The sequence below is a fragment of the Hippopotamus amphibius genome, chromosome 15 (genome assembly GCF_030028045.1).
Source record: "Hippopotamus amphibius kiboko isolate mHipAmp2 chromosome 15, mHipAmp2.hap2, whole genome shotgun sequence".
Taxonomy (NCBI): domain Eukaryota; kingdom Metazoa; phylum Chordata; class Mammalia; order Artiodactyla; family Hippopotamidae; genus Hippopotamus; species Hippopotamus amphibius.
In genome coordinates this window covers 26,118,171-26,131,884 of record NC_080200.1, presented here as the reverse complement: position 1 = coordinate 26,131,884, position 13,714 = coordinate 26,118,171, and the positions used below count along the sequence as shown (strand labels likewise).

General features: G+C 44.9%; 1 protein-coding gene across 1 annotated transcript; it reads right to left on the bottom strand.

Moving 5' to 3' along the window:
* Nucleotides 1-6,596: 6,596 nt before the first annotated feature.
* Nucleotides 6,597-8,345, bottom strand: LOC130836810 (major facilitator superfamily domain-containing protein 1-like). The gene is given in 1 exon segment (XM_057709375.1): nucleotides 6,597-8,345. A coding segment is annotated over 1 exon segment (1,413 nt). The 3' UTR covers nucleotides 6,597-6,932.
* Between the last annotated feature and the right edge of the window lie 5,369 nt (nucleotides 8,346-13,714).

Here is a 13,714-nt window from a genome sequence, read left to right as displayed (position 1 = left end):
GATCCCTAGCTGGGGGTCATGGGGCATGATGGTAACATGCTTGGCAGGGTTGGTGCACAGGCCAGGGTCAGAAGAGGCCCTCAGGGCAGCCTCACAGACTCCTATCATGTGCCTGGAGGGACCAAGAATCTTTCTCTAGGTCAGACCTGTAAGCAGAGAGATGTGAGACCCAGCATGGATCACTGGTCCTTGCAAGCAAGTGATCCATCTGTGTGAGGCCAACCTGATGGGATCTTCTGACACTGGCCTGAGCGCCAGCCTCACCAAGCATATGACCTATCAGTCTGAGCTCGTGAAAAATTCTTGTTTTGAATCACTACAGTCAGGGATAGCCCAACCTGAGTTGTCCTCTTTTGAGAAGACCAAACTTTAGTCAGGATCCTCTGACCCCCTGTTCTCAACTAGACCATGTCCTTGGCCTGCCAGTCCATTTTTAGCAAGAATTCAGTTAAGCCAGTTTATCAAAATTCCCCCCACCTTTGATCCCTACCCAGGGTCCTCATAGTAATTTTCCATTGTCTCCCTCACCCCACCCGTCTATTGGCTATAAACCCCCACTTATATTCGGAGTTAGATTCGATCTCTCTCCTCTGCTACCATAGTCTTGAATTGTCTTCCTTGCATATTTAACTCAGTGCAAGTTTTCTTTTTACATTTTTACAACACATCTAAAATTATCTTTTGGGTCCCCATCTGGGACACAAACATCCTAAGAAGGTGTGAATTTCTTTACCAGCACACGCATGATTCACAGTGCTAGATGCATTTTCACAGTTAAAACTGACACATCTTCTCATGTTTAACTGACACTGGTTGGGACTGTCACTTTTGCTTTTGACCCAAAGGAGGAAAGCAAACCCTGATGATCGGACACGGAGAAAGGCAGAAAAACACAGTGATTGGCACTCAGATACAGATCCAACCACAAGTCCTCCCATTGCCTGAGTATTCACCCCAATGCAGACTAGGAGGATTGCCTAAAGCCAGACTGCCCAGGAGTGGTTTATAAATTTCATTGCTTGGGATAAATCTTTAATCTCTTCTGTGCTTTAGATTCCTCATCTCTAAGAGTTATAATCAGCAATCGTGTGTTCTGTAGAGTTGTTGAGAGGGTGAAATGAGCTTATCTAAGTGACAAGGTTGAAAGAGCACCTGACACTTTTAATCACCAATGTGCAATTCTGCTCTTGGTGGAACTGGTGAGTATCTGGGACCTGAGATTCAGACAGGAAGACCTTTCTAACTTGTGGAACCACCTAAAGATGAAAGGACTGATTTGTGAGGCAGTGAGCACCTTGCCCCCAGCAGCATTCTACCAAAAAGATTTCTTGCTGACTTCTTCAGGACGTTGTGGAAGGAAAACCAAAGTGGAGTATTACCAAGACAGCTCTCTAAAATAGAGCCAGGAAGACATTGAGGAAGTGTGACTTATGCACACCTCAACCTGGATAGAATCTGATCTTTGGACCACTTATTGTCCTAATGACGGCATCCAGAACATCTACCAGAAACCAGACACTCAAGATACTTATCAGACCCTTAACCTAAAATAACTCATGATTCCTTAAGGACAAATATATCCTGACTTGCATCAGAGTCAATCACAATTCTTGCCAAGCAACTTTAACAATCTGTGATTTCTGTCTTTATAAGCCCCTGACTCTTTTTCTTTCTCAGAACAGTCTTTTGGTTTTACCAAATCCATGCCTCCCAAATTGCAATTCTTAAGACCCTAAAAAAGCCTCCCTCCCCCACTCCCCCACCACCCCAACATTCTGCTTTTTTGTTTGTTTGTTTGTTTTTTCCTTCGACAAGATAGAAGATGTTTATGGTGTCTTTCTATGTCCCAACTACTTTTGTGGGAGTCAATCATCACCTGAAAGATTTGAACGAGGTAATGGCACTTGGCCCTCCCTTTCTTGGAGGCCAAGAGCTGACTACAGCTGAAAAAAAAACCATGTTGGCCCTCATCAGGCCAGGTGAGTCTGTAAAGAAGGCAGGATGTGTCACTTGATGACCTCGGCCCCAAAATTCGTCCTCTGGCTGTTTCAGAAATTAATTAGTTAATAAAAGATGCCCAACAGAAAGAAAAGTATTATTTTATTTAACTGACATGTACAGTTAAATTATGAAACACACTGACTTAAGTCATTTTCATTTCTAACTATCCTTGATGTTACCCAGGCCACATTTTTGGTTTTCTAAATCCCGGTACAAATTTTAAATCTAAGAGCCAAACACATCCTGTGACCTCCTTTTCCTCCGGAGAGGGCGCCAAATCTAAAGGACCGCATTGAGCGAGGAAATCGGACCTTCAGTTTGTGGTTTTCAATTTGGTCCGATGGCTGCTTATAAAGCAGGGTAAACAGCTTTTGGTAGTTCCACGTTCAGAGTACTATGATCTATAGTTGTTGATTTTCCCGTGGGTGGTGTCTCGGAGAAAATCTGGGTGTTCCGTAGAGGTCTCCTGGTGGCCACTCTCCAGCGAGCACGGTCGGAGGGCATCAGTGAAGTCTCTCAACTGTGGCGGCCACGTGGCCCACGCGGAGGTTGTAGCCACGTTTGATCAGAGGGCTCAAGTTTTCCTGGCCACCCGGTGGGGTGCTCGGGCTGGAGCGTCTCCCCGGGGGCACATTCATATCAAGGCCGTCACCGGGCACTGAGGCGAGAGGGGGAACCCCGCGTTGAAGCACCCTGAATGTGCTTTCTGTGAGAAAAGCTGCAGCAAAACATTTTTCGTTTAAAGACAGCACGTTAGGCTTTGGAAGCTTATGCATGTTTAGTGGCTTATGTTCTGAGAGTGAATTCGTTCTCAGTTGGGTAGGTCGCCTTCAGTTCACAACACAAAATGATGCAGCTGAACCTACACTGCGGTTCGCGCTGTTTAATTTGTATTTTCGGCGAAATCCGGGCTACTTTTGTATCTAGGATTTGTCCCCAGCGATCCGCGCGCGTCCTCGAAGGAGCTTCTGTCGCCACAGCGGGCTGCCAGTGTAAGCGCACGGGCCAGGAGCGGGTCGCAGTGGTGAATCTGAACTTGATTGGATCAATCTAGGATTCTTGTAATCCTAATGAAATCTGTGAAAGTGAAGTGGGGTTTGAAAATAGTGTTTATCCACCAAAGGCAAAAGCAGCCTATTCAATCTGTCTACCCAGAAGCAGAGAAATCGAGAGACTGGGGTCTTGGGCCGGCTGACTTCACGGCAACCATCGCCGAAAAGCGGGAGGCGCCGCCACAGCCACAGTTCAGGGCTGGTGAAGCAAGTGAAAAACAAAACAGAAGCATAAGTCACACCCGAGGACTATGTTTAGAGCTATGTTTACCTCTCAAATTAGGAATTTTGCACACAAAAAGTCGCCTGGAATAGATTTTATATATAAGCAGGGGAATTTTTGTTTTTAAAGTTCATATTGAAATCCAGCCTCCTGAAAGGCCTAGGGAGGAATTATCTGTCACAATGTCAATGATATCTAGTGTTTATGTGAGGCAGGGGATCTGAGGGTGCAAGACTCAGGCGGAGTCTGCATATGGTTGGACAAAAAATACAGGAACTATGTTCTGTGAGAAAAAAATAGTAAAAAAAAAAATTAAAAAAGCAAGAAAAAAAATAGATTCTCTTGGATCAACACTGACACATTTTGCATTCCAATAGCTAGGTGTCTTGGTTTGAATCTGGGACATCAAATCTCTTGGGCTGACAAATGATTAATGTGCTGGTGAAGAAAAGTCACAAATAATCAGAACTTATTGCAGAAATTGGGACAATTGTCCCTCAGATACAGACCTAAAAGAACTCCAGATGTGGGCTAACCCTGACTCCATTCAAAATAAACATCTTTGTCTAGGTCAGATGTATAGGTTCTGAAGAGAGGAAGATGTGAGACCCAGCAACAAAGGCATGGGATTTATTGGCCCATCAAAGTAAACACTGTCGTTTCTCCTCCAGCTGCCAGCAAGCAGAAGGGGAGGAGAAGCCACCTGCAGGCCATCCTGTGAGCTGGGGGCATGGCTGGGCTTGGCTCTGTCTGTATCCAGCCTTAACCAAGCAGGAAAGAAAAGGGAGTTACTGGGATAATTCTCTTTACTGGTACATCTTTGGCGTCTCCCTGGCCTGAGAATATGGTCATTTCCCTGGTTACAAAGATCCCATTCTAGAAAGTCTGGGAGACGGGGGCGGGGGGGGGGGGGTGCGGGGGATGGCAGTTGTTTTGTACTAATGTTTCCTGACGTACTTGAGGATACCACCGTGCTCCAGGTTAGAAACCAGGAAGAAATCGTAGGGAAACCAGTAATGTATAACCTTGATGACACTTCACAAGTGAGTTGTGCAGACATTTCTTGACCACCAGGAATGGGGGTGATCAGAGGGTTTGTGTTACTAGTGAGAGATTCACAGCTGAAGTAGGACTCCCCTGGTTCCTGGAGAATGGGTTCAAGTGGGCTAATATTATTTATGAAGCAAATACTAGGAAATGTGCCCATGTTTCTTTACTTCAGGAATATCCTTCCTTTTCCTTTCCCTTTTATCAACAGACAGCTCTTTTTATTCCTCATTGAAATTTTTCCTGACATTTCTAGACATGAGGCAGCAGGCTCTTGTGAACACTGAAAGTTCACACTCCACTGGGGACCATGCAATGGAGGGGTAATTGCTTTTAAATTCTTCCTTCTGCTGAGTGACCATTCACACCCCACCCTCCCATAGGACTGTGAGATTAGTGCAACACAGATTATCCTTTATACATCTGTGTTTCTCGCTCACCATGGTGAACACCCTGACAGTCTCAGAATAGGGACTGCAAACTGTTTGGAGGGAGCCCAGGCAAGGACAACCAGAGAGAACTTGGACCTTTCCTGGCCTGTCTCACTCTATGGCCCTGTACAGGAATCCAACAAGCAGCCCAGGGTCATGTTAGCACTTCTCTGCTTTTAAAGACTCACAAGTCAGGGACTTCCCTGGTGGCACAATGGTTAAGACTCCGTGCTCCCAATGTAGGTGGCCTGGGTTCAATCCCTGGTCAGGGAACTAGATCCCACATGCATGCTGCAACTAAGGAGCCCACCTGTTGCAAGTAAGACCCGGGGCCACCAAATAAATAAATATTTAAAAAATAATAATAATGGGATTTTCCCTGGTGGTCCAGTGGTAAAGAATCTGCCTTCCGATGCAGGAGACTTGGGTTTGATCCCTGGTCGGGGAACTAAGATCCCACATGCTGCAGGGCAACTAAGCCCACGCGCCTAAACTAGAGAGCCCGTGTGCTGCAAACTGCAGAGCCTATGTGCTCTGGAGCCCACACCACAACTAGAGAGAGAAAACCTGCAAGCCACAACTAGAGAGAAGCCCACACGCTGCAACAAAGAGCCCGTGTGCCGCAACAAAAAGATCCCGCATGCCACAATGTAAATCCAACATGCCACAATGAAGACCCGACACAGCCTAAAATAAAATAAAATAGTAAAAAAAAAAAAAAAACTCAACCATATCAATGATTATATTACATGAAAAATAAAAAGGAACCAGAAATCTGGACTTTAAAAATAATAATAAAGGCTAACAAGTCAATTCCTCGAGCAATGCAAGGTACTCCTGGCCATTTAGTTAGCTGGAGTCCTAGTTTGCACTGTTATTTCTTTCTCTGGGAAGGAAATAAAAAACTCTTCAGTTATTTAGAGCAGAGCCCTGGAACAAATATCTTAATTGATACTGTTTCTAGTTTCTTACTATTTCTCCATATCTCAAACATATAGCAGAATATGCACCAATTTTTCTACTTTATTGTTATTGGCATAATCATAACACAAATTGCACACACACACACAGGGCAAGAGTCATAATATTAAATAATATTGCATTTCCTGTGAATGTGTGGCACTGCTAATTTGCTAATGTTAAATTAGCAAAATCAACCTTTAGTGCATGGAAATGAGACTGCTGTACAAGCAAGGCAAAAAGAAAAGTGGAAATGTGTGTGCAAGTGCAGAGAGGGTGTGAAATGGAGGGGTGACAGAGATGGCAGACAGAATGTTCACAAAAGTGGCCCATTGGAAAAAGAGAGGAAGCAGCAAATCGTATCAAGATGGCAGTTTTGTTGTCTAAGGCGAGATAAACATAGTTTGTTCCTATCAATTACTAAGAAGGACTCTGGAGCAAGATGTCCTGAGAAGTCAGGAATGTTGGCTTTTAACCAAGAAAGAAATTATTATTATTGTTTTTCCTTTTGCAATGTTTTTATTTATCCTTGTAGATATGCAATTACCATAATTTATAGGACACTTTTTAGCAATTAATTGGACTATAAGAAAAGCCATACAGAAAGTTTGTACCACAAAATTATGTCCCTAAGGGATTAGGGTCCTCAGTAACAGAGAGATAAAGAAGCTCAAGAGGAAGCAACCTCTCATAACTAAAGAGAGCAGAGCACAATCTGCAATTTGTGGAAATGAGACTTCATAAAAATATCTTTCAAATATTCCCTATTACAAAAGGGAATGCTTATTAAAATGCCATTATTTATTCTATATAAAACATCCCTTCTACCCTCTCAAAGGTTTTTATTTTTGCTTTAAGATAAAGAAAAGGCCATACCCCTAAATTACACTTTGTGAAAATTATCTCAATACAAGATCCAAAGATTTCCATTTTTTGCTATCCTTACTCAAAAGTAAGGACATCACCTGCATGTACCACGTGCAATTTTCTAAACTTCACCATTGATGAGCCTGCTCCAAAGCAGAATTCTTCAGCAATACAAAAGACACAGGCTAAAATAATTCTCACGATTATACTTGAAAATAGGTGTATTCAAAATATAAATATAATAATTCTCCAGACCATTATTTTTCCTAACAACTAAACTCTAACTTAAAAAAAAAAAAATTGGAGGTTTTCAAACCAATGATATGTGCAGCCCATTCTCATGACAGTCATTTAAACTTCTCGTTCTGCACGAGAAAGTTTTATTTCTTCCCTTTGTCTTGCAGAATAATTTAGGTTCCCACCTTGGGCACGATTCACCAAGTAGAGTAAGACCACAGATAAAAGTGACAAAGAAACACAGGCAATGAAGAAAACTCCTAAAAACAGATATCCCCTAGTAGCCAGTATCGTGCCAGCAATGATGGAAATGACCGCCAACCCAAGATTCTGAATGGACTGCGTGAAGCCGTATGCAGTTCCCAGCTGATGTTCAGGAACCACCAATGCCACCACTGGCCACAATGCACAGGCGAGCAATGAGTAGGCGAGTCCCAGGAGACACATAGCAATCCAAGGGTTCCATGGCGTGAAGGCCAGCATCACGTGGGAGGCGAGAGTGGTCACCACTGCACACAGAACCCAGATGATGGTCCTTCCTGTTTTATCCACCAGGAGCCCACATATTGGGGACATGGGAGCTGATATTACATATACAATACTGTTAATAGCACTCGCTGCCTGGGAGGAAAATCCAAATTTCTCTGTAAAGAAAACTCTCCCAGGTCCAATGAAAGGGAACACGGCAACATAATAGGAGGCACAGATGATGAATATGAGCCGCAGGGGTAAAGAGAAGTCCTTCACATCCGTTAGCTTGATAAATTCACCTGTTTTTCCTTGCTGTTTATGAAGGATTTGTTCTACAATTTGATCCAAGTAAGCAAGGGCCAAGGTACAGACTAGTGAAAGAATACATGTTATAATACCCCTGATCATAAGTGTGACCCCAAGGGTTGTGTGACCAGCAGAACCCAGTGAAGCTTCAACCTTAGAATATAGCCATCCCATGAGGTTCATGTTTACTGTACTTCCAATTCTCGCCATGCTAAGTTGGAGTCTAAACACCAAGTTTAATTCTGTGCCTTTAAACCAACTCACAGCATATGTATTCTGGGCAACTGCTAAGGACTCCCCACCAATCCCAAACACAAACCTTCCAAATTCCATCAGCCAAAAAGCATTAAATATCCCACCCAGAGCCAAAACAACCTGTCCAATGCAAACAAAGCAACTAAAAATAATGGTGCCCCATCGTACTCCAAATACTCGGTCTATCAAAAAGCCACCAAAGAAACACAAAACTACATTGGGCCAAGAATACCAGGCCTACAGCAGCATAAATTTTGTGGTATTCACCTGCATATCCCATTTAACCTGAGTCTGAAGGGCAGCAGGATTATCATAGCAAAAATAGCTGCCGAAACCAAGGAAGCACATCAGCCACAGCACCACAAGCCGGTGCGCCAGGCGACTGGGGTCGCAGAGGGCTGGCAGCACCCCAGGGGCAGGGTGGGTAGCAGGGGCACCTCTGCCAGCCTCGTCGGGGCCGCCTGGCAGCAGCGCCCTCGCTTCCTCCTCCTCCATCGGCCGGCGGGAGACCGGGAGACGACAACGACTGCAACTCCGGCAGGAAGCCGCAGCTGGGGCCCAGCCAAAGCTCAAGAAAGAAATTAAATGTAAAAATAAACGTGTGTGTGTGTGTGTGTGTGTGTTAATGATCAGGTTGCCTCTGAGACTGTCAGCCCACCCTCTGCTGGTTTTCAGCCCAGTAAGCCTTGGGAGAATGCAGGCTGTCTACAGGCAGGAGCAGCTGACCAGGTAAGAGCCCCTAAGGAGCAGCCAAGCCAACAGATGCAAGTTTGCCGTCCAAGCCAATGCCTCTGATTCTTCTCAAGCTTCAAGTTACAAAAGACAGTTTGCTCATTTCATAGTTTTGGGACAATGTTGTCTTTCTTGACACTAAGTATTCTCCATGAACTTCTCGACTGTGTGCCAGAGAGTTAGCTCATATTTGGTGTGAATCCCATATATGCAGGTAGCTGTCTTTCTGAGCCAGGAAACTAACCAATTTCATGGTTTTCCCTTGCAATATTCCAGCCTTTCACTCCATCTCCAGTCACTGCTATAAACAGAAGATGTGGGGCTTTTAACCTCTAGTGTTCTAGCTGTTGGATGACTAGATGCCCCAGGGGATCCTGGTCTAAAGCTGCATCCTGCAAAATCGTCCTCGGATTGTTACAAAGCAGCTTCACATACAAACAACAACCCGGTAAAGCTGGTAATAGTATTCCCAGTTTTACCAAGACCTAGAATTTTGGAGGAGACCGGAAGGGGGTGGGTGGGCCATGGGCAGAGAGAACCCAGTCCTGAAGGCCTGTATTCCAGGCCCTGTGAGTAGCCAAAAAAATGAAGCCTGGGTCTCCTACCGAGGGTGGCTTTCCCCCGCACATATACAGTAGCTCCCTATTTCATCATGGCAGCTAAGAGTTCATCAAATATGAGTCCCAAGCTGACCTTGAATATGTGACTTCAAGGCCCTCTGCCTTTCTGGGCCTTCACTTCCTCATCAATAAACTAAGGGCACTTTGTGAATATCATGTTAGGCTTTGGTGGACCTGAGTGTATGAGATGGGAGCCTGGAAGAGGCTCCCATCCCTCTCTCCTTGGGCCAGCCCCGTGCAGGAATGCTCAAAGGATTGGCAACCAAATGGTAGAGCCCACATTCAGTCTGGTGTCTGGGCTTCTGCTCCAGAATGAGTCTGTCATGTGGAATCTCTCAAATTCTAAGTCTTGCTGTTTTCTTGTTTTTTTTTTTTAATTAATTAATATACTTATTTTAACTTTTTTGTTTCATTTTAATAAGGAAACAATGGAACATGGCAACAATGGAAGCTTTGACAAAGAGACCTTGAGTCTAGCTTCTCTCAACTCCTTTTCTCAGCTTTCTGACTACTGAGGCCTTTTGACCTGCTGACCTTTCACTCCTTGTGTCAATCTGGCCAGGCTATGGTGCCCAGATTTTTGGTCAAACACCAGTCTAGATTTGCTATGAAGGTATTTTTTTTTAAAGATATGATTAACATTTAAATCAGTAGACTTTGAGTAAAGCAGATGAGTCTCCATAATGTGGGTGGGCCACGTCTAATCAGTTGAAGATCTTAACAACAAAGACTAAGGTTCCCCAAGCAAGAAAAATTCTGCCTCCAGATGGTCTTTGGACTTGAGCTTCAACTTGGACTCGTCCCTGGGTCTCCAGCCTACTGGTCTACCCTGCAGATAGATTTTACAGTCCACAATCAAATGAGTCATTTCCTTAAAATAACTCTCTCTCCCTCCTATCTCTCTGTCTCTCTCTCTCCACACACACACACACACACACACACACACACACACACACACACACACTCTTGGTCATTCTTTTCTCTTCCAGTCAGGTCCACATCACTCAGCAGTCAGAGTAGGGTTTTAAGTCCATCTGGATTTGGAAATTATAAACCAGTTTATAGCCAAAATATATGTCCAAATGCTTGATTGAGAAATGTATAATCAAAGTGTTAGTGCTGATATCTCTAGGAAGGCAGCTATGCTCACCACTACACCACCAACGCACACTATATATATTTTCTATATATATATAAAATCTAGTGGGAATTTCAAGAGAAATCTGCCTTGTTCATGGTTAAGTTGAACAGGCTGATGCACTCACATCCAAACACACAAGGGGCTTTCTGCTGATGCCCTGAGCTGCACCTGTCCTCTCTGTTGCAGGCAGATCAGGCTGGCTTGCTCCACAGAAGGCAAGACACCTAAAGCCAGTTGCCAGCAAGTCCTTAAAGATGGTGAGGGCCTTGAGTGAGCAGCCGCCTAAGGGTTTCTTTCCCCGTGGATGTCAGATGTGAGGAACTGTTTCCCAAGCAGACATTGATCTCCTGTGAGCCAGAAGGAAGCAAATTTCTCTTCACAAAAATCCTGTATGGGCAGATGGAATCCAGGGCTCCCCAAATGACCTAACAAGTAGGTTTAGTGGTTTCATCTCAGATTTGATGAAAACACCATCTGAGGACACACAGTGTCTGAGACCAAGTCAAAGTAGGATCTGTCCTGATTAGGATGAAACCAGAATGGGGAAAATACCACCACTTGGAGAATGTAGGTGGAACACTGAGACCTTTGAACCACTCATTCTAACCTCTCAACTAACCTTGCATGTAAGCATCAGGGCCTCACTTGCACAGATGAAAAACCCAAGAGAGCCAGGACGCAGGACAGTCTAGCTCAGAGCCAGAACACTCTATCTCAAATCCACCTACTTCAGCCCTGAGCATCCCCCCACGGCTGGCCATGCTGCTCCATGTGATCCCAAAATGCATCCTGGGACTTCTGCAAATGCATGAGTGGTATGAGAGGGCACTCCCAACCCCACAGGTGAGATGTTTTCAGGCAGTACTTTCCTCATGCAAAAAACATGGCAATTCTTTTTCTGTCCTATGTGTTCTTAATGAGGGCACTATCCCTCCCATGGGGGCGAAAATTGATTCCTGGGGCTGAAATCAGATACACAGTGGTTTGTGGCCCTCCAAAGGCCCAGCACATAAACAGATAGCCAGTGTATCTGTGGTGTCAAAATTTCCAGGGCAAAGATGAAATAAAGGCTGAGAAGCACCACCTGATCCCATTACTTCTTTTCCCCTTTGGGTCTAAGCTGGAATGCAGTGTTTCTCAGAGTGGATTCTGGGAACCTAGGAGCACTCATGAGGCAATTCGGAACCTGCGTCCCACCACAAACCTATAAGATCAGTTCCATGGGAGAGGACAGGAATTTTCATTTTTAATAAGCTCTTGTATCAGTCAGTTTGGGCTGCAAAACAAATATCAAGTATTGTGTGGTTTAAACAACAGGTATTTATTCTCTCACAGTCGTGGAAGCTGGAAGTTCAAGGTGTGGGAAGGCAGGTTTCTCCTGAAGCCTCTTTCCTTGGCTTGTAGATGGCTGTCTTCTCTGTGTCCTCAAATAGTTGTCCCTCTGTATGTGTCTGTGTCCTCATCTCTTATTATAAGAACAAGAGTCATATTGGATTAGGGCCTACCCATATTACCTCATTTCACCTTAATCACCCCTTGAAAGGCCCCATATCTAAATATAGTCATATTCTGAGGTCCTAGGGGTTGGGGCCTCAACATGTGGATCTGGGGACACAATCAGCCCATAAAAGTTCTCAGACTGCTTCTCATGCACCTGAAAGTTTAAAACCTGCTCTGATGGGTAAGGAGAAAGATGCTGCCATCACCTGCCAGGATGAGCATGTGGGGTCCCTCGCTCACTCATCAGTGTTACTGACACCCCCCCCAAATGTGGAATACAGAGGAATAAATGAATTATGAAAATGAAACCAGGACTGGGAACACCCTCAATGAGCCTGTGGTATCAGAGAACAGGGCAATCCCAGTAGCGTGAGGTGTGTCTCAGAACCAGGACTGGAGGTCCCTTTGTCCAGAAAGCTCCCTCAGGGAAGGCACAGCCCTGGTAGCTCTGATGGCTGTGGTATTTGTGGTGGGGACTGCTATTCATGGTTAATCGGCATTCTCTAGCCAACCATGGACTCCATGGTATTTACTGAGGGTGTAGGGTCCTAAGACTTGATTTGGGGAGTGTGTACACAAAGTCAGAGAAGCTAGGGAAAGGCATTTCAGATGGAGGAAACAGAAGAAACAAACATGCAGGACCATAGTAGCCATGTGTGTCAGCATTGCCTTAGTCTCTGCATCTGTGAAATGGGGGTGTTAGGTACCTATGCCCTCCTCAAAAGATGGTCAAGGGGATTCGTGCTAACACGCCCTGTTTAGTGGGTTGAATGGTGACTCCCCAAAATGACACATCCATGAGTCTGGGAAGATGACTTTTTTGCAATAAGGGTCTTTGCAGATATAATTAGATGGGGATCTTGTGATGAGATGATCCTGGATTAGGGTGGGCCCTGAATCCAGTGACAAGTGTCCTTATAAGAAAAAAGAGGAGACGTGGAGATAGTCATATGATGACAGAAGCAGAGTTTGGGGTGACTCAGCCACAAGCCTGGGAACACCAGGGCCATCAGAAACTGGAAGAGTCCGGAAGGATCCTCCCCCGCAACCTTTGAGGGAGCGCCGTCTCTCTCCCTGACACATTCCCTCCCAATCTCCTTCCTGTCCTGTTGAGCTGCATGTTGCTTCTGGCACATAAGCCAGTAAAACCCACCACAGAATGAGATGAGACTGAGTGTTCTGGACCTCCCAAAGGGTCCCTCCTTGCCCAATCCCCTCAGGCAGAATTTCCCAGATGTAGATGACAGCTCATTCGTGGCTTCTTAAATCCATTTAGTGGATAGTGATCAACATTGTTCTAAGTGGAATAAAATAGAGAACAAGATATTTCAAACATAGAAATGAGATTATGCTACAGGAACTGTTCACGCATGGGCTGGACCATAGCGGCTTCCTGCCTTTGGGACAGCTGTACAGGGCTGCCCAACCCCAGAGCTCAGAGAAGATGTGGTGGTGCTTCCAACCTGATCTCCATCCCCACCACGCTGTGCCCACGGTGTCCCTGGGAACCACCTGCACACACTTCAGAATCAGCTTCCCAGGGAACCCAACCCAAGACAGGATTAAGGAGATGAATCTTGAAATGCCAGTCTTGTGGCAAAAAACACTGTGCCACCTTTATTTTATTGAGGTAAAATACACATAACACTTACCATTTTAACCATTTTTAAGTATATAGTGCAGCAGCATTAAGTACGTTTACATTGTTGTACAACCATCGCTCCATCCATCTCCAGAACGTTTCCATCTTCCCAAACTAAAACTCTACACCTATTTAAAAACGACTCCCCCTTCCCTGAGCCCCTGGGATCTTTCTGTGTCTATGACTTTGACTACTCTCGGGACCTCATTCATACAAGTGGAACCATACA